The sequence below is a fragment of the Leuciscus leuciscus genome (assembly GCF_965113295.1).
Source record: "Leuciscus leuciscus genome assembly, chromosome: 21".
Lineage (NCBI taxonomy): Eukaryota > Metazoa > Chordata > Actinopteri > Cypriniformes > Leuciscidae > Leuciscus > Leuciscus leuciscus.
Window position 1 is genome coordinate 27,009,065 of NC_138745.1, and position 20,244 is coordinate 27,029,308.

Consider the following 20,244-nt stretch of genomic DNA (forward strand, 5'->3'; position numbering starts at 1 on the left):
TTCATGTAAGGAAAAAACAAGTAAAAACTGTAAAAAAAAGAAAAAAGATGCGAGTGAACATTTAAAGGAATGTGTCGATACACTCCCTGAGACACGTATGGTGTGTGGGTGCATGCATGTCTATATTTAAGTATTTGTATGTAATTGTATAAGTGCAAAGGCATGTTTCATTGCATTTGAGTGACCCAGATTTGGCCTCTTTACAAACTGAAGTATCCTAAAAATTCATTCAGTAGAAATATGGACAGCAGACACAGAATTGGGCCTGTAAAACAGCAAGGTAAGAAAAGGGAGATCTTTAGCGTTATAACGTTAAAAGTGACTTATGTTTTATCAGATTTTTTAATGAGTTTAAATGCAGGTGTAAAACTGTGGTGTACCTTGAAACAAAACATCCATATATGAAAATCATTCATGTGTCTGCACTGCATTGATTGACTTACCTGCAAGATGGACAAAACTGGAAGAGTGTTGTGCTGTACACAGAGAGTTATGTGGTTTTAAAACAAATGTTCTTGAATATCAAACTTGAAACGTGCAGAAGAAAATTTTTTAAATACCTCTGACTTGAAACTCCATGGTCAGGATCCCTCCATTTGGATCAGGTTCAAATTCAGTGCTTCTTGATGTACATGGAGTCTTGGATAGTTAAGAAGAGTCTTAGTGGAGCTGGTAATCTATTTAAAACTACAATAGCATTAAATTGACACTGATACTCACCGGCTGACAGAACAGCTTCTCCCCGTCACATACTTGGACCTCACAGTGGAGCCACACAGTGGACACTTTCTCTAGCCGCTGGAAGCGGAACGAATTGAACTTGAACATGGACCGACTGTCTTTGGCATTTTCAAATATGGTGACTGTGTTGTCTAAGGAGCAACTGTTAACCAGGAGCATATATATATTACCCTGTGAGCAGTATTGAATCACACTGACACACATTCTACCTAATATGTTTGAATTGACAATAAAATTTTACCTGTTCTGAATTAAAGTCCACCTTTTCCTGTCTGTTGAATATGGAGTAGGTGTTGCCCAGCAATTTGTTATTACTACTTTGAATCTATAAACATTAAAGAGAGAGTCTTTTTAACTGACTATGTGAATCTGTGTATTTGATCAAATGTAGACTGATTTCTTTTGAGCAACTCGCCTGTTACTCAGTCCTTTTGCTTCAATGCCAATGAACACCTCTGATCCAATCTCGGATGTGTCAATCACATACGGTGCATCTTTTGCATAGAGGAACTTCGAGTTCTACAAACCACAAAATTATACACAGTTAACATTTGGGAGAAAAAAAAAATATATATATATAAATTAATGTATTATATATATTATGACTCCACTATACAGTATATATTATTATTACTGAAAAATCCATCGTTTTTTTTTTTTTTGTTCACTACACAAACAAACCAACTAATTTGACCTTTATACAAAATGTCAAATAAAATGGTGAGGACATTTCCCATTTGTAGCCTACTTTCTTCATCACTGGACACTTTTGAGAAAAGCTGAAGTACTCACTGTGAAGACGTTCATAGACAACTGAGACTTAAAAGAACCTAAACTCCCGTTGTTGACATAAACTGTTGCCACTCTGGAAGAAGCAGAGGGTTTAGTAAAGACGCTGCAAGTCAAGGGTCAGAATGCACAGACTCCATGAAATCTACACCTGCTGGACTTGACATCAGTGTAACGGGGTCTACCTTTGGCTAAACACGGCATTGTTGACCAGATAAGCCGCTTTATAAGTGCAACTGAACGTGTAGTTGACAGGCTGGTTCCGGACGGTGAGAGAGGAGTCGTTGGATACAATTGAGTTGTAGAATATGTACCGTGGGTCTTTGCCTCCTACATACTAAAAGGAAGGTAGATCAATTTTAGCGCTATTTTTAATGAAATAACAATTCGAATTTATCAAACCAATCAAACATCTCACCTCAGACAGGGTGCCGCAGTATGAGTGATTCTTAGGAGTGAGGTCTGGGATGGTAAAACGATAGAAGCCCGGAGTGTTAATTCCAGTGTAGCACACGCCGCCCAGGGACAGCTGGCTAATCTCCCATCCATATGGACATTCTGGCACATTTGCAATGATGGCATTGGGAAAACATGACACCATCACGTAATCTGAAACAGATGACAAATTGGTCTGTCAGGCTTATCTAGCCGATTAAATCATGCTAACCACAAATACACGGCCCTTTGATCCACACTGAGAGGAAATGTTTAAAATTTGATGCTTATATTTCATTTACCAGCTTTCTGAGGTGCACAGGCCCACGTCATGGGGAGGAAAATCAGGATAACACCAACAGCCGCCATTTCCTAACCTTGGACAGAGAATTGCACTGTTACATTTACATAAAATATCTTTAGACATGATACAAGTTCACTCATGAACTGAATTGTCTATCTATACATCATTTTCTGATTATTTTCAAAGCAAAAGCTCTATAATATTTGAATTATACTTAATATTTGTGCCATACCAATGCAGAGTCCAGAAGAAGTGTTGGTTCAGGTCTCTAGCAGAAGGTTTGCATGGTTCCTGTGAGGTTCTTCTGCAGTTAAATGATGATAAATCCTAAAAGCAGAGTTCATTAAAGACAGCACAAAAGCTGCTTTATAGGTCCACAGGTAGGCAGTAAACCCCCCTTGCTTCTTTGGTCAGCCAGTCTGGTGAGGCCTTTTGGTGATAGCATTGTGAAGCAAAGCACAAAAGCTCTCTGTCCTGGCCAGACATTGACTTTTAAATGATCAACGTCTCAAGGGGAAGACCATGTTCTCAGCCATCTCCCAGTAATGTTTCAGCCCTTTACATGCATTACTGATATAAACTTGGTGGTCTCATGGTTTCATTCTCACCTTCAACTTTTGGGTTCTACTCAAAAATCTAATAGAAATGGGCATCTTTTTAGGGAGTTTGAAAAGCTTCCAATTTAGACTCACTCCAGGTTATGCAATACTTAGTGGATTGCCATTGGTAGTTATCTAATGCACCCAGTCGTGCCAGACGCCTCTTAATGAAACACAGTGTCATTAAGGTCAGTCTCATTGTGCTAAGCCAAAACAGATCCAAGAGTAATACAGCTGTGCGCAATCTTCATGCTCTTTATCTTGAGGGAAAGGACTCACTAAAGGAATCATTAACCCTTAAATGCATGAATGTTTTGGTAATCATTATTACATATTCGGGTCTTTAGCGACCCGGATCTATATCTAACATGGATGGATCTCTACCTGTCGCGATAATTTAAAACTCTCCTGATATTAGAGTAATAATTACAGAAGAAAATTTATTAAACCTTTTTGAGCTTGGAAAGGTTCAGTTTGAGCAGATGTTTTATACCATCATCACTGTTCTCGTCAGAGATCATTTCCCAGTGCATTCTGCATCTGGCTCATATTTGTGATCTTTCTTGAAACTATCATTTTCAACATCTTCAAAATCAATATTTTGATCGCTGACAGCTTTTTCACCAGATCCACCATCAAGTGACAGTGACACTAATATTTGATTGCGTTCAGTACTCGGTCTGCAGTAAATCACTGAGCCATTTCAAGTTTTGCTGATGATACTTCCTATTCTTTTGTTTTCTGCCTGCGGTGACAATGAGTGAAACGTCACTTCATCATTGTGTATCAGACATTGTCATCTTGTGGAATAAAGGTGAATTGCACTTATTCAGTCATCAAAGATTCAATTATTGTTGTGCAGAAAAAATATACTTACACTGTTACACACCTCGGGTCGTTAACTTAGCGACCCTATACAATTTTTACAAAAAAATGAATGGGAAAACAGGAATTATTTATTTATTTATTTATTTATCTTGTTATATTTAATTAATTGATTGAGGAATACTAAGAAGGTTGATGTCTAACTTTAAAAAATGAACGAGGAGGGGTAGTGAATGACGTCCCGGGTCACTAAAGACCTGAGGTATGCATTTTAGGGTTAAGATTCCAAGAAAGTTCCAAATGTCAAGAACGGAACATTTTCATTTTGTAGAGTGCAAAATAGAAGCAAAATGTCATAACAACAACAAAACTTTGTAGTATAGACAGCCCCCAACCCTTTTCAGGAAGTTACAATGCAGTCTAGGTCAGGAAACAAGCTTTTTCCGGAACCACATGAGTCAGATGGTGGCAAGAGGCAAGAGCACTCAGATTCGCGATATACCACCCAAGTTGTCACCTATATGAACTGGTACTGTCACACTCCACGAAAACATCACACTGGGGAACAAGCACACAAAGGGCCTTTAAGATTTCCGTGATCAAACATACGAGAAAGAATGTATGGATGGGGCCCATATAGATCAAGATGGCCTCTGGATAAGGTAAGAAGCCTGAAGACAAGCACACAAAATCTGATAGTCAAAGGATGTGCCATTCACAGGGATTGTGTTTCAGCCTCTAAGGAAAGCAGGGCACTTAGAGAAGCAGCATTTATCCACAGACAGTGTGTCTCCTTCAATTTTAGGACATGGAGAGTATCCCCGTTTAGCCTTTCTTCATGTGTATGAATCACGATTCTCACGGATACAGGGTCAGCCAGTTTAGTTTGGTCGCAGTGATGTCAAAAGGTTTAACACAATTAAAACTTAATCTCTGTGTGGCAGACAGATGTGTTTCAAACCCCATGAGGCACAGTGTTTAATTATAAAGAACAAAATTATAGCTCATTGTACTCTGCTCTCAGTAGTATTTTAATATTAATAATACTTGTATTATTTTATACAATGACCAAAAAAAAAAAAAACACACACACACAAAACAAATCAACATAATGAGTCATAATCAAATCTCTGACTTGTTTTGAACTAAAAATATAATTCAAACAACAATTTATATGTATCTGTTAAGCAAAGTTGTAAAAAATACTATGAATAGCTCTGAGAGAATATATCTAGAATATTTGATTTAAGGATGTTTAGAAATTTTTTAACATTCTTATAACAGCACTATGTAAAATAATAAGAATTATATGGAATACTATAGTGAATATATCTTATATTTTTTCTTGCCAACTTATTTATTTATTTTTTACTTTTCACTAATTATCTTACATGGTTATTAAGGCTATTAATTTCATTTATCTTGTTTGTTTTTTTTACTGAAAAAGAGCATATTAGGCCTTGATCATAACCAAATATTTTTTTATTTTAGAAAAAAACCATTTTTTTTTATCAATAACTGTTTTTATAAGATCAAAACATACACAGAGACAAAATTAGCAAATTACAACTGCTAATGTAAAACGATCAGGTGCAGATAGCAAAGGAACAGATATCCCACGTGATAAAATTATAGAACAGGCTACTTTCACTTGTGGTCATTACCATGAGAATGAAAGCGACCATTGGGATACATTAGAGTGCAATGCCTGAGAGGAAACTATGGCAGATGCAAATCAACTCTGAGGCCCAGAGCCCAGGGACATCTAGCGTTACAGCTGACTATGAAGAGCCTTCCAGTTGTTCAAGCTGTTCAGGTGTCCCGAGACTTCATTGTATTACGTAATATCGGGTGAAGCAATGTTAAATATTTGTGCTATCTTTCATTCATTGTGAGGCTTCAAGAGACGATCACCTGCAAGGCACTCATTCTTGATGGCCTTTCATCATGGCCTTTAGAGCAATGCAAATTACTGTAGCCCCATTTGCAGAGGCACTTTCATTTACTCGCTGTCCCAAGAACTACTTCACTTAAAAATACAAAAAAATGTTTTAACCAGAAACAAAAGTATAGTGTTTGGTATTAGTCATAGGGTTAGGGATTTTAATAAACTATTAAACTTTGGTGCTTAATTATTTACATTGAATGAATACCCAAATCATAGAGATCAGAATATATAGGGGTGGGCTCTAAATTTGGGCAAATAGGTAACCACCTTGAAAAGGTTCTTAACCAGGAAGCCCACCAGGTGGCATCAGTAAACTACCACGAAGGCTTTAAGATGACTTTAAACAGACAGTACACCCAAAAAATTAAATTCTTTCATAATTTACTCACCTTCAAATTGTTCTAAACCTGTATGAGTCCTTTGTTATGTCCTTTGTTGAGTGTGGGTAACCAAACAGTTGCTGGTCCCCATTGACTTCCATTAAAATAAATTCTATGGAAGTTAGTGGAGACCGGAAACGGTTACCAACATTCTTCAAAATATCCTTTGTGTTCAACAGAACAAAAACTCATACAAAAACTTCAAATATTGTTGTGGACAACAAATGCACAACAGTGGAATGAAAATTCGGAACACCTTAGCAACCACACAGGCTATGGCACAAAGGCTATTCACAATTATTTTTATTTTACTGCTATAAATAAATGTAATTTACTTATAGTAGTAAATGCATTTATTTAATTTGGCATGGAAATATATTTTAGTTATACTTTTTTATTCTTGAACGAGGGACTATAAATATTTAAACAATGCATTATGGGCAAAAAAGATATAACTATATATCAGCACGTAAAATATTAAAGCATCCCTGTTTGAAAACCACACAAGCAGTTACAGTATGTGGTTAACATTATTTACAACATCAATACATTTATTCACTCTTACCTAATCTTGAAATGTAGGATCCTTGGCTTGTACAGAAAAACTGCCATAGCTCGCAAAAGCAGAGAAGAAATTATGAGAAAGGGCAGAGTCCAGAGTCATATTTGCTGTTGACAGCACAGTAACAACAAAAACTGAATTTATTTAAAGAACTAGATTTTAACTTTTTTTTTTTTTTTTTTTTAAACATGAGAAGTGCTTGACAGTGCAAAACTCCTGTCCTAGGATTCTTCACAGTCAAAAGTCAAAAGAGGCTAGATAAATATCTATATTTTGGTTGCTAGATATGACTTGGACCTCTTTAAGTCTATGGGATTTTAATTTGATAAAAGTCCTTGGTATTTGTAAGAGAGACTTCCACATGGGATATTTATTGTCCAGTGACAAGAAGTTTATGTCCTTGAAACCCAAACTCTTTTCCAAAGAATAAGTGTTGGTATACACACTAGCATAATTAAAGAGGAACGTGTCCAGAATATATATCCAAATGTTCTTGTTCCTTTGTGAATACACAATTAAGACCCAGCAGGATGTCTGGACAAGACTTAAAAAGACTGCGAGACATCAACACTGAATTCAGATTAGTAAGGTGAATTTCATGCAAATAGTTTTCTTTAGAAGTTCTACCATGGAGCTTAATCGTTATCTAAAGATCAAGTATAGGCTACACAAGGTTTAATTTAATGTGCAACAATGTTAGATGTAATGATCCACACTAAAGCATTATTTTTTAAAGGGGACCTATTATGCCCCTTTTTACAAGATGTAATATAAGTCTCAGGCATCCCAAAAATATGTCTTTGAAGTTTCAGCTCAACAGATCATTTATTATACCATGTTGTAAATGCCCATTTTGAGTGGAAGGAAAAACTTGCCGTTTTCATGCATGTATCTTTAAAGGTACTCTAAGCGATGTCACGCGTTTTTTAGGCCAAAAAATGTTTTGTCACAACCAGCAAACATCTCCTCACTATCCGCTAGCTGCCTGTCCCCTGAACACACTGTAAAAAAAAACACGGTCTCTGTAGACAGCCCAGGCTCCACAAACGGCAAGAAAAACAAACTGGCCCAGCCTTGGCCATGAAACATAACAAACAGTATTCCAGCCAATAACCGACAAGAATGATTTGGGGGTGGGGGTTAGTGCGCGTGCACATGAAGGGGGGTGTGGGGAGTGGAGGAGAGAGAAGCATGAAGAGGGAAGTTAGCTAGAGGAGAGATGTCCTAACAACGACTAACGTTAAAATTGAATATTCTTGAGAATTTTGATATGGCCGACTCACGACCAAAGAGACGACGTTCCGATGAACAAATAACAAAGAATAGGGAAAAGGAGAAGGAACGCGAAGTCCCGAATTTACATTGGAAAAGCGTTCAAAAGTTAGCGAGAACTCTGCCGCAGAAGGGCTTCCAATCCGACATTCAGGTGGCTCTGTTTTTGCTGGACAGGTGGGTAAATCCAGTTTGTTTTTTCTAAATGGTTCATGACTGTTTCAAGAAGCACGGAAGGGAGAGGGAGGGGACAGGATGAAAAGGAGGGAGGGTCGAGCTAGCCTCCGTTTTGTTTGACAATACTTCGAACATCAACAAGAAGTGACGTCACCCAAAATCGCTTAGAGCACCTTTAAATGCAAATGAGCTGCTGCTCCCCACCCCGCTTTCCAGAAGAGGGCGGAGCCTGTACAGCTTGTGCCTCCCATACTCTGCCAAAGACTAAAACATCTGTTTAGTTTTGACTGTCATCTCTATTGTGATCACGCTCATGTGACTTTCCAGTTCTCCGTCATCATGAAAGTTTATTATCTGCGTGTGTTTTAAAGCCATATCAGTCTAAACTTCTGATGGTTTTCTGAGCGCACACATCCGAATCACGCGCACAGAGAGCTGGATGTCAGACGGCGCATCCCATGAGTATTAAACTAAGATCTTATTACGCTTAAACTGTCAAACACACACAAAAGTCCACATAAACTTTGTTGGTTATGTCTGTGAGCGTATACAGTAGGGAAAGAAATCGCAAGTGTATATTAGCTCTGTGTGTGTATTAAAGTGAAAGCAGCGTTTACATTACCTACTGCTATATGTGCTGTTAATATGAATCAAACAACAAAAGAAAAACAGAAAATCACGTACTGCTCTTGATTGAATAGCCTAACTTTTGTAGCTTTAATAAGAATACATTTCTTACTTGAATGCTGGTGTTAAATGCTCTGGCGAGGAGATAAACACAGCGGACTGTGTACAACTCACTCAGGGTGGGGTCTATGCTAATAGGGCGTCAACAGTCGTGGGCGGGGCCTAAGCATTTTGTGACGTCACATATGGTAGAATCAAGGCAAATGGCTTGTTCTGAGACACTGCTTGCTTATGATTTATGGGGATTAAAAAAGAGGTGTGGGTGGAATTTTACCATTATAGAGTGGTTGTGTACACACACTGCTAACACATTCGTTCAAAACACTGATCTATATAATGACTGGATAGCTCATGACATCATAAACAGTGAAGCCACGAGCCACCATATTGGTATTCCCTAGTGAGCTCATGCGTTCTATTGGCCCTATCCCAAATGGCACACTTCATAATGCCCTTTCGGTCTTGTGGACTTACAATGGCTGTCGCGTGCGCGTGTCCGTTAAGTCCGTGAGACCGTAGGGTGTCCCGTTTGTCATTTTAGGCCTCAGAATGGTGCTCGCGAGCGCCCCCTTTGCGGTCGATATGCGCCCTCGATGCGCACTTTTGCCGAGCCCGCAGCAGACTACTTCCCGACAGTCAAAGCGGCATGACGTCACGAAAGTGCGGACTCATAGGAAGACCACGAGTGCTTAGGGTACCATTTGGGACAGGGCCATTGAATCAATAGGAAATTTTTATGATTTGACTGAGAAAACCCTGTACATTCTTGCAACGCAAACATCCTAAGTATTTAAATGGGTATTTGTTTAAAGTCTGACATTTTTCCTGCTTATTAAAAATTGCGATTTAACAGTCATTATATAGATCAGTGGTTCAAACAGCATGTACAAGTGTATTTTGCATAATAGGTCCCCTTTAAAAAAATAATGATGTGCACAGATAAATAATTTATAATAAACACCGCAATATTCCATAAAAACATATCCTTATCGATTTGGATTTCATGGTGATTTAAAAAAAATAGTATCACAACCTTGTTAGCTGTGTCTTAAAGGGATAGTCCACTTTAAAATGAAAATTCTGTCATCATATACTCACCCTCATGTTGTTTCAAACCTGTATGAATTTCTTTCTTCTGCTGAACAGAAAGGAAGATATTTAGAAGAATATCAGTAACCAGACAGTTTCTGGTCTCATTGACTTCCATAGTAGGAAAAAAATATACTATGGATGTCAATGAGACCAGAAACTGTCTGGTTACTGATATTCTTTCTAAATATCTTCCTTTCTGTTCAGCAGAAGAAAGAAATTCATAAAGGATTGAAACAACATGAGGGTGAGTATATGATGACAGAATTTTCATTTTAAAGTGGACTATCCCTTTAACTTTTCAAACATTCTATCTAACTGCGACCCTTAGCGGCTCTATGAAGAATTACAGCACTGCCATGACAGTGTAGGGCAGGCGGAATAAACTCAGCTGTCATGATCTCAGTGTAGTGCTGCCTGCCGGTTGGTAGTGGGCAGTCTCAAGGACGACACCAGGTTCACGGTACGCTAAAGAGGGCAATTTTAACAGTGATGGCGCATCAAAGGCATATTCTTGAGGTAAAACTTTCCCCTTTACATACCACGCTTTGTCTTTCGCTCAGTTTAATGCACAATGAATGAGGGTGGGCGCAGGGGTAGTTAGCAAGCTAGCATAAGGGAAAGGGATTGCTCACTGAGTAAACCGATGCAGCGAACACCGGCAAAACCACGTAACTTTAAATCCAGATGAAAATATATGATGATTTGGTGTTGATCGCATACATAACAGAAAGCATTGTGTATCTTAAATAAATTTCACATAAAAAGCCCCAACAACTGCTTTAATTAAAGCACACTGTTACCCGATGCAGTGGTTAGATATGCAGAGTGCACTGCTTTCAGGGCGAAACGCCCTGACGGTGCAGCATGCGCTCAAGCGATCAGATTATTGTTGGCAATTTGCTCGAGCTCAATGTGGTTGAGCTGACAAAGACTCAAAGATGGTCCGGCTAGCATGCAGCTACAGTGGCGCGAGTCTTGACCGCAGGATCGGAGGCGCGCGCATTCCTTTTAAAGGTGCGAATAGGGTTTAAAACAGGCCCTGAAACTCTCACAAATTAATTATTTTTTAAACATGATCATCGAAAGGCGCTTAACCTTCAGAAGCTGTTAATGGTCAACCTCAGGAGGTCAAACTAAATATTATATTGAGCTGTTTTATCTATTTATTTTGAATAGGGTTTGCCATTTTATGTTTAAAATTATGTGGGGGTTTTTCCAAGATGAAATCGATAAAATGCATACAACTGAAAAATTAATAAAAACAAAAATAAAATCTAAATGGTAACAAAGCTTAAATTCAAGTGCTTAGACTAATGAAACCTGATAAAAATTATTTGTAGTTACTGGGTCAAGATCACAATTTAGATTGCTAATAGTTTATTAAACTTATATGTCACGACATCATGACATTGTCCCTCTGATGTCACCAGACTCCAAGGTCTTGCATATTGACACTGGACCGTTATATTGACATTTGGTCTTCCCAGTCTTTTAATTGATTACTTTTTTATGAGCTGGTACAAGACTATAAATACAGTTTATTTCCTCCATGGATTCATTTGAAACAAATGTGCTGTGTAAAGTCTCATGAAAGAATTCAGGACACGTATAACTAAAAAAAGCTAAATAACAGTTTAGTGCCATATTATGTAAGTATGGTTATTGTTTACTAATTTAAATAAATTACATTTATTTAAGTTGTATTATTATGAAGCTTAGCCTATTTTTTTTAAATTATATTTTATTTATTTTGATTTTATTTCATTGTTTTGACTTGAGGGTTAAACTATTGGAGATAATTTCCTTCCTTAAAGGAATAGTTCACTTCAAACCGAAAATTCTGTCATCATTTACTCAACCAGACAGTTGATGGACCCCATTGACTTCCATAGTATTTATTTTTTTGCTACTATGGAAGTCAATGGGATACGTCAACTGTCTAGTTACCGACATTCTTTAAAATATCTACTTTTGTGTTCAGCAGAAGAAAGAAATTCATACAGGTTTGAAACAACTTGTGGGTGAGTAAATGATGACAGAATTGTAATTTTTAAGTGAACTATTCCTTTAAATTGAAATATTATTTTGTTAACTTCAAGTCGGTATGAAATAAATTCACCCATTTGTTTTATAAATGCATGATATGGGTCTTATTGTGAATAATCCATGCAAATGTGTAATTTTTAATTTTAATTTTTTATTACCTCATAATGTTAAATCAGTCATGACTGTTTAAAAGTCATAATCCTCTGGTAAAAACACCAGACTTCTCTCTGTTGACTTGCGGAACAATAAGGAAGGTATTCATTATTCTCTAATAGCTGATCCTTCCTGCTTGTTATTAAATTCTAGTCTTTTTGACTACAGATTGACAGATTAATACTTGGTAAGCTTCTGAATTATATAGGTTTTCACGGAGTATGTTGTTATGATTCAAATGATTTCAATACAGTGTTTGATTATCATTGCCTTGTTCAGACGAACAGATTGCGAGACAGATTAACCCACTGGCCCGCATTGCTGGTGGATTTACTCATTAGATTCAATTATGTTTGAAAGCTAGTGGCAGCTACTCTGGCTTACAGCACCATTGACATGGAGAGGGTGTGTTTGTTGACCGTTAGGTGCCCATTTTTTACTCCATCACCAAACTATGCAAGAAAATGCTCTAATCCATATGGAAAACAAGCTGCATTGCTCAAATTTGCCACATAGGCCTAGTAGACGACCTTAGATGTTGTGAAGCCAGTAAGGACTGCTTTAAAAATTTAGTAGATCATACAGGATTTTTCCAGACAGGGCCCATTCAGCAACTTTTTTAAGTTTCGCAGCCAATCGGGGGCTATTTTTCACTTTGTGTCTCTGAACAGGTCTCCTTTCTGCAAGCTTTGACATCTTGCCAGACTCTCTCAGAAAAACGCGGTCTTCTCTTCTCCTTTCTCATCAGTGTTCTGGTCGCCTATTGGTGTGGTTGACATCAGACAATGCAGGCAGGGCTTCCAGGGTTCAATGAACTCTCGTTTAGCAGCTGCGGTGTGGCTCGCTGTGCACCTCTCTCTTTCTCTCTCTCTCTCTCTCTCTTTTCTCCCCAGGCCCGTTCAGCATGTGCTCTGCGTCTTGCTTGGGGTTGTTATTCATTGTGGAAGAGAGATTATCCCATCTTTCCCCCCTTTCCTCTTGCCAGCTTGGTTTGCTCCAGTCATTCATTCAAAGACCCACTCATCTGATGACCCACTTCTACCCTAATGAGAGCATGTGATTGAGTGATGTTAATTACATTACAGTCAGTGAAGAACTAGGCAAATGTGATTAATGTATACTATGATTTGCCTTTTTAACACTTACTTAGTTTTCAAGCAGTTCGGAACCAATTTTGTGGTTCATTCACATGTTTTAGAGGAGGATATCTTTAAGGGACAGTTATGAGATGAGATGCACAATATATACATTTCATATTGGTTATTGATTGATATTAAGTTTATTGGTAACAGTCTATATTGGATATTTAATTGTGCAAGGCATGTACATTTTCACAATTTTTACATTCAGATTACTTTGCCGTCATCTAATTCTCACTTAAAATTAATCTTTAAAAACACAAATTTACTAAAGCTGTTAAACGTTATCTTTAGCAAATCTCAAAATGAAAATAAATTTATCATTTAGTACATTACAATGTTGTGATGCCTAAATTCCCTCGTTTCACTTAAAACTATTTATTAATTTGTAGTGTTTTATTTTTCATTTAATATTAACCATTTATCGATTATCAGCTATAAAATAATTGACATACTGATATCTGTCAGAATTTTTGCTGTTGGGATGGGCTCTTTTGATTTGGGCCAAGCAAACATGCAGCAAAAAAAAGTAACAAGCTAAAAACATCTAGAAACCACATGGCAAACACATGTAACACCTATGCATTGCAACTGCAAGTTTTATGACGTGTAATGAAATGTGAAAATTTTGTTGTAAATTTGATCCAATACCTCATTGAGATCTGCATATATTCATAATGAGCATGCATAACATTGCTATTGTAGCCATTGCTATTTTTACCCATTGCATTACAACAATAATCAAAACAAAACAAATCCTTAATCCCATTCTTTACGCATGACGCACAAGAGAATCAAGAAAAACATGCCAGCGCCTCTGTGTGTTCGACCAATGGACTAAACGGTCCCGCTGTGGCTTCTGTAATGCCCTTGTGAGCTGCTGATGGGGTGTTTTTGAAGAAGTGCAGTCACAGGGGAAATAAGAAGAACCCGTAATAATAGATACAACTGTAAACTGTGTGGAGGAAGTGAAACTCGGCACCTTTGAAGATCATGCCGTTTTTTGACGATTGATGCACTTCCTCCACATGCCAGTACCAAATGTTGATTACAAAGATTACCATATGAGAGGTTCAAATAGTTTTTAGTACATTTGTTAGGAGTGAGATATTTCTTGATGTACTGAACATGTTAGATATCTCATGTGATGCAGATATCTCATGTGGTTTTTTAAAGGGTACATTCTGCACCCGTAAGTTGGCACAAGCTTTTTTTTCCACTGCTCGTCTTCCATAAATAAGCACCGTTCCAGTTTACCTCTGACCTGGACAGCTGCTATATTGTATGCTTCAACCGCCCAATTTTTTATTACCTGTTTTTCCACAGGCGGGAGGCCGTAGCCCTTTAACATGACACTGGAAAGTGGACTCTCTTATCCACTGGTTAACAAATCAACCGATAAGAACAGATGTATATAGCAGCGGGTCACCCAGGACATTATGATAGAGATGCAGAGGTAATAAGAGTGACTGTGTCCTCATCGCACGTGTGCTCTCTGTTTGGCAACCATGAGGTTATTTCAGCTGAGGTGTCTCATGTGCTTTGAGCTGTTGTCAACACTGTCGGTTTTCTTTACCCCTGGGCGGTGAAGCATGAAGGCTGAGCCATGATGAATTTGTCAGCAATCAAACTTTGCTCGTCTTGTCGTTCTTCCTCAAATCTTTGTCAAAACGATCAGCTCACCTGAAACCACCTCAGCAGGTTTGGTGAGCCTTATTTGTTCACTGTGATTGGGTGGAAAGGATCATTCGACATTCCTGTTATTCAACTGCGGCTGAGCTGGAGGTTCCGTGCAGAATAGATGCCACAATGGTCTCGCATTCTGGCTTTCTGTGGAATATTTTGCCGGCTGCAGGAATCTATTGTGAAAAGCTGTAATCAGAGCTCGTCTGTGCTTTGACCTACAGCACAGAGGGCGGCAATGGACTGCCTCTCATTCTCTGTTCTTCTTTCCCTCCTACAGTTTTGTTGTTGATGTTTGGCTTGAAGAGACGGGATGGATGTCCGAATGGTTCTGGGGGGTCCAGATAACATTCTACTGGCCAATAATCCCGACGCAGGAAGTGGCTGTCTGAAGCATCCCTGTGAGGACCAGGTAAGCATGTAGGAAACTAGCGCATACCAAGGCACGAATTACTAGCCATGTTTCCATTAAAAAGTTTAAGGCTTGCGAAATCCAAATAGAAAAAGGTGGAAGGAAATATAGCTGTAGTGTTATTTCTTTTATGTGTATATTCTTGCAGCATTTATTAATCTAGCTTTATGTTTATATCTGCTTTAATGAATAAATGGTTTTGTTTTATAAAGCATTAGTATTATGAACTAACATGAATCAACAATGAACAATTGTATATTTATAAATTAACGTTAATCTATTCTAGAGAGAATAAATGCTGTAAAATAATCCTTGTTAGTTCATAATGCTAATGCATTAACTAATGTAAACAAATTAAACCTTATTGTAAAGCATCACCATTTACTAAGAATAACTTCTAGTTGTACCTCTGATCTTATGTACCATTAACACTGTATTTCTCATGTAGGACAGAAGCTCCAGCCCGTCTGTCCTTCATTCTGTGTCCACCACGTGGAAGGAGGGTCTGCTGAACAGAAAGAGACCATTTGTTGGAAGATGCTGTCACTCGTGCACACCCCAGAGTCAGGTTAGCTTGTTGAAGCTTTTGGCATACTGACCGAATGCACATCTATGTTCTGCATGTTGACTTACTACATTTATTTGTTGCAGGAGAGGCTGTTCAATCCCAGCATTCCTTCTCTAGGGCTCCGTAATGTGATTTACATTAATGAAACGCACACAAGGTAAACATCAACCACTGTTTGCCATAGGCCTGATGGCTCTGAATGCTAGAGATGAGTGTATGAGTGCGATTTTCTTGGCCGATTCCAATGTACGATTTTTTTTGTAAGTGTGACCTGCCGATACCGATTTTTGCCACCCGATTTTCTTCCAAAGAACTATATTTGACAGCATATACAAAAAAAAAAAGACTTTTCGTCAATGCTAAATTTTATTTATTGATAAGTAAAAAGACAGAAGTAAAATAAGAACAAATACATTTCAAACAACAGCACAAATAAATGCATTAGAATAAAGAGAGAAATGAAATAAACACAGCTTTTAAGTTTTTCAGGTGGTTATAGTATATTCAGAAATTAAAGTAATCAAATATAAAATATCTCTGGATAGTCTTCATTGTACAAATTAAATACAGATTAACGCTTACAATTAGTTATACAAGTTATTCAGTCAAGAGCAGAGAGTGATTTTGTCTTTTGTTCTTTTATTAACATGACAGAGAGAAGCAGGAATATTAGGCTGCTGTCACTTTAAGAATTTATGCACGGATCCAATATACCGTTACACAACTTGCGTTATCTTTCTCAACTAATTAGGTTGCAAAACTGACTGCGCGGAACCTGCAGGAATTAGTCAAACCGGAGTGAATGAGACAAGTGAGTGAAAGAAGGCGGGTGTGCGTCACTTCGCCGTCTGAGAGAAGAGAGCGAGAACTCAAAGCTGATGTTATTGCCTGTGTTGCCGATGGCAACAAAACGGACCGGCTCAGAATCGGAAAGACCGTGAGACTGACCGGCTGGTCACCGCTCCGGGTCGATCATGCGGAAAATCGTCCAATTCCGGTCCCTGACCGGTCGATCGGTGCATCTCTGCTGAATACATGACCACTTCCCTCCTTGATCATTGGCATACACACTGCACATTGCTTAGTTATACACCTATCAGTTTAGTATAATTCATTAACATAGTTTAGTTTATGATGCGTCATTAATACCATAGTTGGTCAGATGTAGTTTTCCAGCAAACGACCCGCCCTGTGTTTACATTCAAGCGTCAAATGAAAGGTTGTAGGTCTCTGTGAGGAGTGGAAAGTCAGGAAATAAATTATTAACACTGTTTGTCAGGCGATATTTTGTACCTAGATCACATGACAGGGACCAAACGTGGTCTGAGCTGGTACTGCCAATCAGGGGAGGAAATGGACAGTCCGTAATACTGCAGGAATAATTTAATATTGTCTATCAGCAGTTATTGAATTTAAATGAATGGTTCTCCCAAACAGCTAAAATATTACACAAAAAAACTTAAAAAAGGACTGTATGATTCTTTAAAGGATCCATTTTCATGTTCTACAGAAGGAACGACAATTTTTGTGTGAACTATTCTTTTATTGACCATGTCAATGAAGTCTATTAGATTCTACAAGGCCTTAATACTCTTATCCATAGACTACTATTTTGTATTTGTATAATGCAGGCACAGAGGTTGGCTTGCACGGAGGCTGAGTTATGTGCTGTTTGTCTTGGAGAGAGACGTCCGGAAGGACATGTTTGCTCGCAACGTGGTGGAGAACGTGCTTAACAACAGCAGGTACCAAGTGTTTATTAAAAAGCGAGGAGCAAATGCAATGAAAAGGGCTGTTTCTGAGCAGCCGAAATGCATCTTATCATCCAGATTCACTGTAAGTGTAATTGCTATAGGCTGGAATGTGCTATCGTGGAGGTAGCGTCCGAGGGTGATGTCGATGCGGAGTCAGAAGTGGATCCCAAAGCTGTCAGTAAAGTTAAACGGAAGGCCAGAGGATTCCTGCAGGAAATGGTTGCCAACATCTCACCTGCCTTCATCAGGTGGAGCTTTCACATAATGTTTAATGAGTGATGATGCTAAATGCAAATGTACTGTTTTTTTAATTAACAATTTTATTAATGTTATAATGGAATTTAATATAATGTAATCAAATACCGTTCAAAATGTTTTTGAAAGAAGTCTCATGTCTTATCCAAGGCTACACTTTATTTGATCAAAAATGTAGGAAACTATTGTGAAATATTATTAATATAACTGTTTTAATATATTTTAAAATATAATTAATTCCTGTGATGGCAGTCTGAATTTTTTAGCAGCCATTACTCCAGTATCCTTCAGAAATCATCCAGATCTTCTCTCTTTCCTTTGTCTCTTTTAGATTAACAGGATGGGTGTTGTTGAAACTGTTTAATGGATTCTTCTGGAGCATTCAGATTCATAAAGGTCAGCTGGAGATGGTGAAGAAAGCATCATCTGAGGTCAGACATCAGCACAAACTTTTCCCGCTCAGCATAGGCATTTCTTCTTATCTGCACTACCACACATACAGTAGCAACTCCCAAAACAGCCACAGATAAAACCATCAGTTGACAAATTCGAATATTACATCAAGATATACAGTTCAGTAGCAAACAGCAAGTCTATCCACCTCCTTTTTATGTATATTTAATATATTATAATGGCTGGACAATTACAAATGGAGATTTATAATAGTTGTCTTGAAGTATAACCAACATTTTACTCTGTGTCTTCTAGTACAACGCTCCCCTGGTCTTCCTTCCTGTTCACAAGTCTCACATCGACTACCTGCTCATCACCTTCATTCTGTTCTGTCACAACATCAAAGCCCCTCACATCGCTGCTGGCAACAACCTCAGCATCCCCATTTTAAGGTACTAAGTCAAAATGATCTTTTTTTTATTTTTATTAAATTTTATTCAACAATAGACAGTTAAACTGAAATGTGTGTATGGATTGTTCTCCCTCAGCACACTAATACGCAAACTTGGAGGATTCTTTATTCGTCGCAAACTGGATGATACTTTAGACGGAAAGAAGGATGTGTTATACAGATCACTGTTACATGCAGTAAGTTCTCAGAAACGTCAAATCATCTTATTCGCATGTTGGTGTTAAGACCGTTGTTTCAAAGCAGATTCATAGAAAATTGTCCCTAAATGTCTTAACGCCCACAGGGAAAAGCCATAGCTGGCAATGGAAATCACCAAAGATTTTAGGTAGTGAAGGGGAAAAAACCTTGAGAGATTGTCATTACTATATGCACATACAGTATGTTTAGAGTCAGTAAGATATTTTTTTAATTTATAATTTTAAATAAACTGTTTAACTCCTTTAACTTTTCAATTCATCAAAGAATCCTGAAAAACTTAAATGTATCACGGTTTCCACAAAAATATGACATTGGCTCATATCAGCACCAAATTAGCAAATTAGACTGATTTCTGAAGCATCATGTGACACTGAAGACTGAAGTAATGATGCTGAAAATTCAGCTTTGCCATTACATGAATACATCATTTCAAATATATTAAAATAAGCAAATGTTTTTTTTAAATTGAATAATATTTTACAGTAGTACTGTTTTTGTATTTTTTTTTATCAAATTAATGCAGCCATTGTTCGCATAAGAGACAATTTTAATTGTTACTAACCCTAAAAAAAATAAAAAGCCTTGGGTAAAAAAGGCTATACTACTAGTATAATATACTGTATATATCATATATAACCCAGTACTTATTTACTGAATATTAATCTCTGGTACTTTCTAAGAGAAAATTCCTTTGTGTCTCGGTTTGTCTTTTAAAAAAAGCAGTTGTCTGCGTGTGGTTCTTTGTAAAAAGCTGTAGGATATTATCTTGTGAGCGATGGGAAACCGGAGCAGCTGTAAAAAGGTCTGCTCCAGTGCTTAAGTTAAAATGACACAGGGATTGTCATTGCAGCGACTGTGGAGAGGCTTGTGATTTCGAGGTGACTGTCACAGGATGCTGATGGATTACTCATGCATTATTCATGCTGTCTCCTGTTGTGCACCACGTTACCACAATGGGCTGCTTTAATTACAGGGAATTTGGAAAGAAAGGGTCATGGATCTTAGAGATTGTAATAGTCTTTGGAGATATTTAATGCATCAACATTTATTGTTGTGTTGATCATTCTTCTGTTTCCCACTCATTTTCAGTACACAGAGGAATTGTTGCGGCAGCAGCAGTTTCTGGAGGTGTATTTAGAGGGCACGCGCTCTCGCAGCGGGAAGCCGTCTCCAGCACGTGCCGGCATGCTCTCCATCGTGGTTGACACACTCTGTGTCAGCAGCATCCCTGATGTTCTGATTGTGCCTGTTGGTATCTCATATGACCGCATTATTGAGGGAAACTACAACAGCGAGCAGCTGGTAGGGATCACTGTGGTTAAATTCACCTTTTAAGTTAACAAATATTAGTTTGTTTTTT

At 37.9% G+C, this 20,244-nt stretch overlaps 2 protein-coding genes across 3 annotated transcripts in view; one reads left to right on the plus strand and one right to left on the minus strand.

Annotated features, from left to right (window-relative positions):
- Positions 1–65: 65 nt before the first annotated feature.
- tectb (tectorin beta) lies at positions 66–2,334 on the minus strand (the record flags this gene model as incomplete). The annotated part of the gene is made up of 10 exons (XM_082152357.1): positions 66–265; positions 444–476; positions 561–639; positions 721–883; positions 983–1,066; positions 1,157–1,260; positions 1,534–1,606; positions 1,716–1,867; positions 1,949–2,139; positions 2,268–2,334. 10 exons carry the CDS (start codon positions 2,332–2,334, stop codon positions 201–203), a joined length of 1,011 nt encoding a protein of 336 aa, XP_082008483.1. The 3' UTR covers positions 66–200.
- Positions 2,335–4,208: 1,874 nt separating this feature from the next.
- The window catches only part of gpam (glycerol-3-phosphate acyltransferase, mitochondrial), a 32,426-nt gene continuing 16,390 nt past the window's right edge, over positions 4,209–20,244 (plus strand). Inside the window, exons 1-10 of one of the 2 annotated variants that reach the window (XM_082151280.1) lie at positions 4,209–4,355; positions 15,113–15,244; positions 15,693–15,812; positions 15,896–15,969; positions 17,444–17,557; positions 17,668–17,814; positions 18,153–18,252; positions 18,530–18,666; positions 18,763–18,862; positions 19,974–20,186. In XM_082151280.1, the coding sequence (XP_082007406.1) occupies positions 15,146–15,244; positions 15,693–15,812; positions 15,896–15,969; positions 17,444–17,557; positions 17,668–17,814; positions 18,153–18,252; positions 18,530–18,666; positions 18,763–18,862; positions 19,974–20,186 (1,104 nt within the window). In that variant the 5' untranslated portion in view covers positions 4,209–4,355; positions 15,113–15,145. Of the gene's footprint in view, positions 4,356–10,169; positions 10,328–15,112; positions 15,245–15,692; positions 15,813–15,895; positions 15,970–17,443; positions 17,558–17,667; positions 17,815–18,152; positions 18,253–18,529; positions 18,667–18,762; positions 18,863–19,973; positions 20,187–20,244 lie in introns of those variants that run through there. The other variant, XM_082151279.1, reaches the window with a different exon arrangement.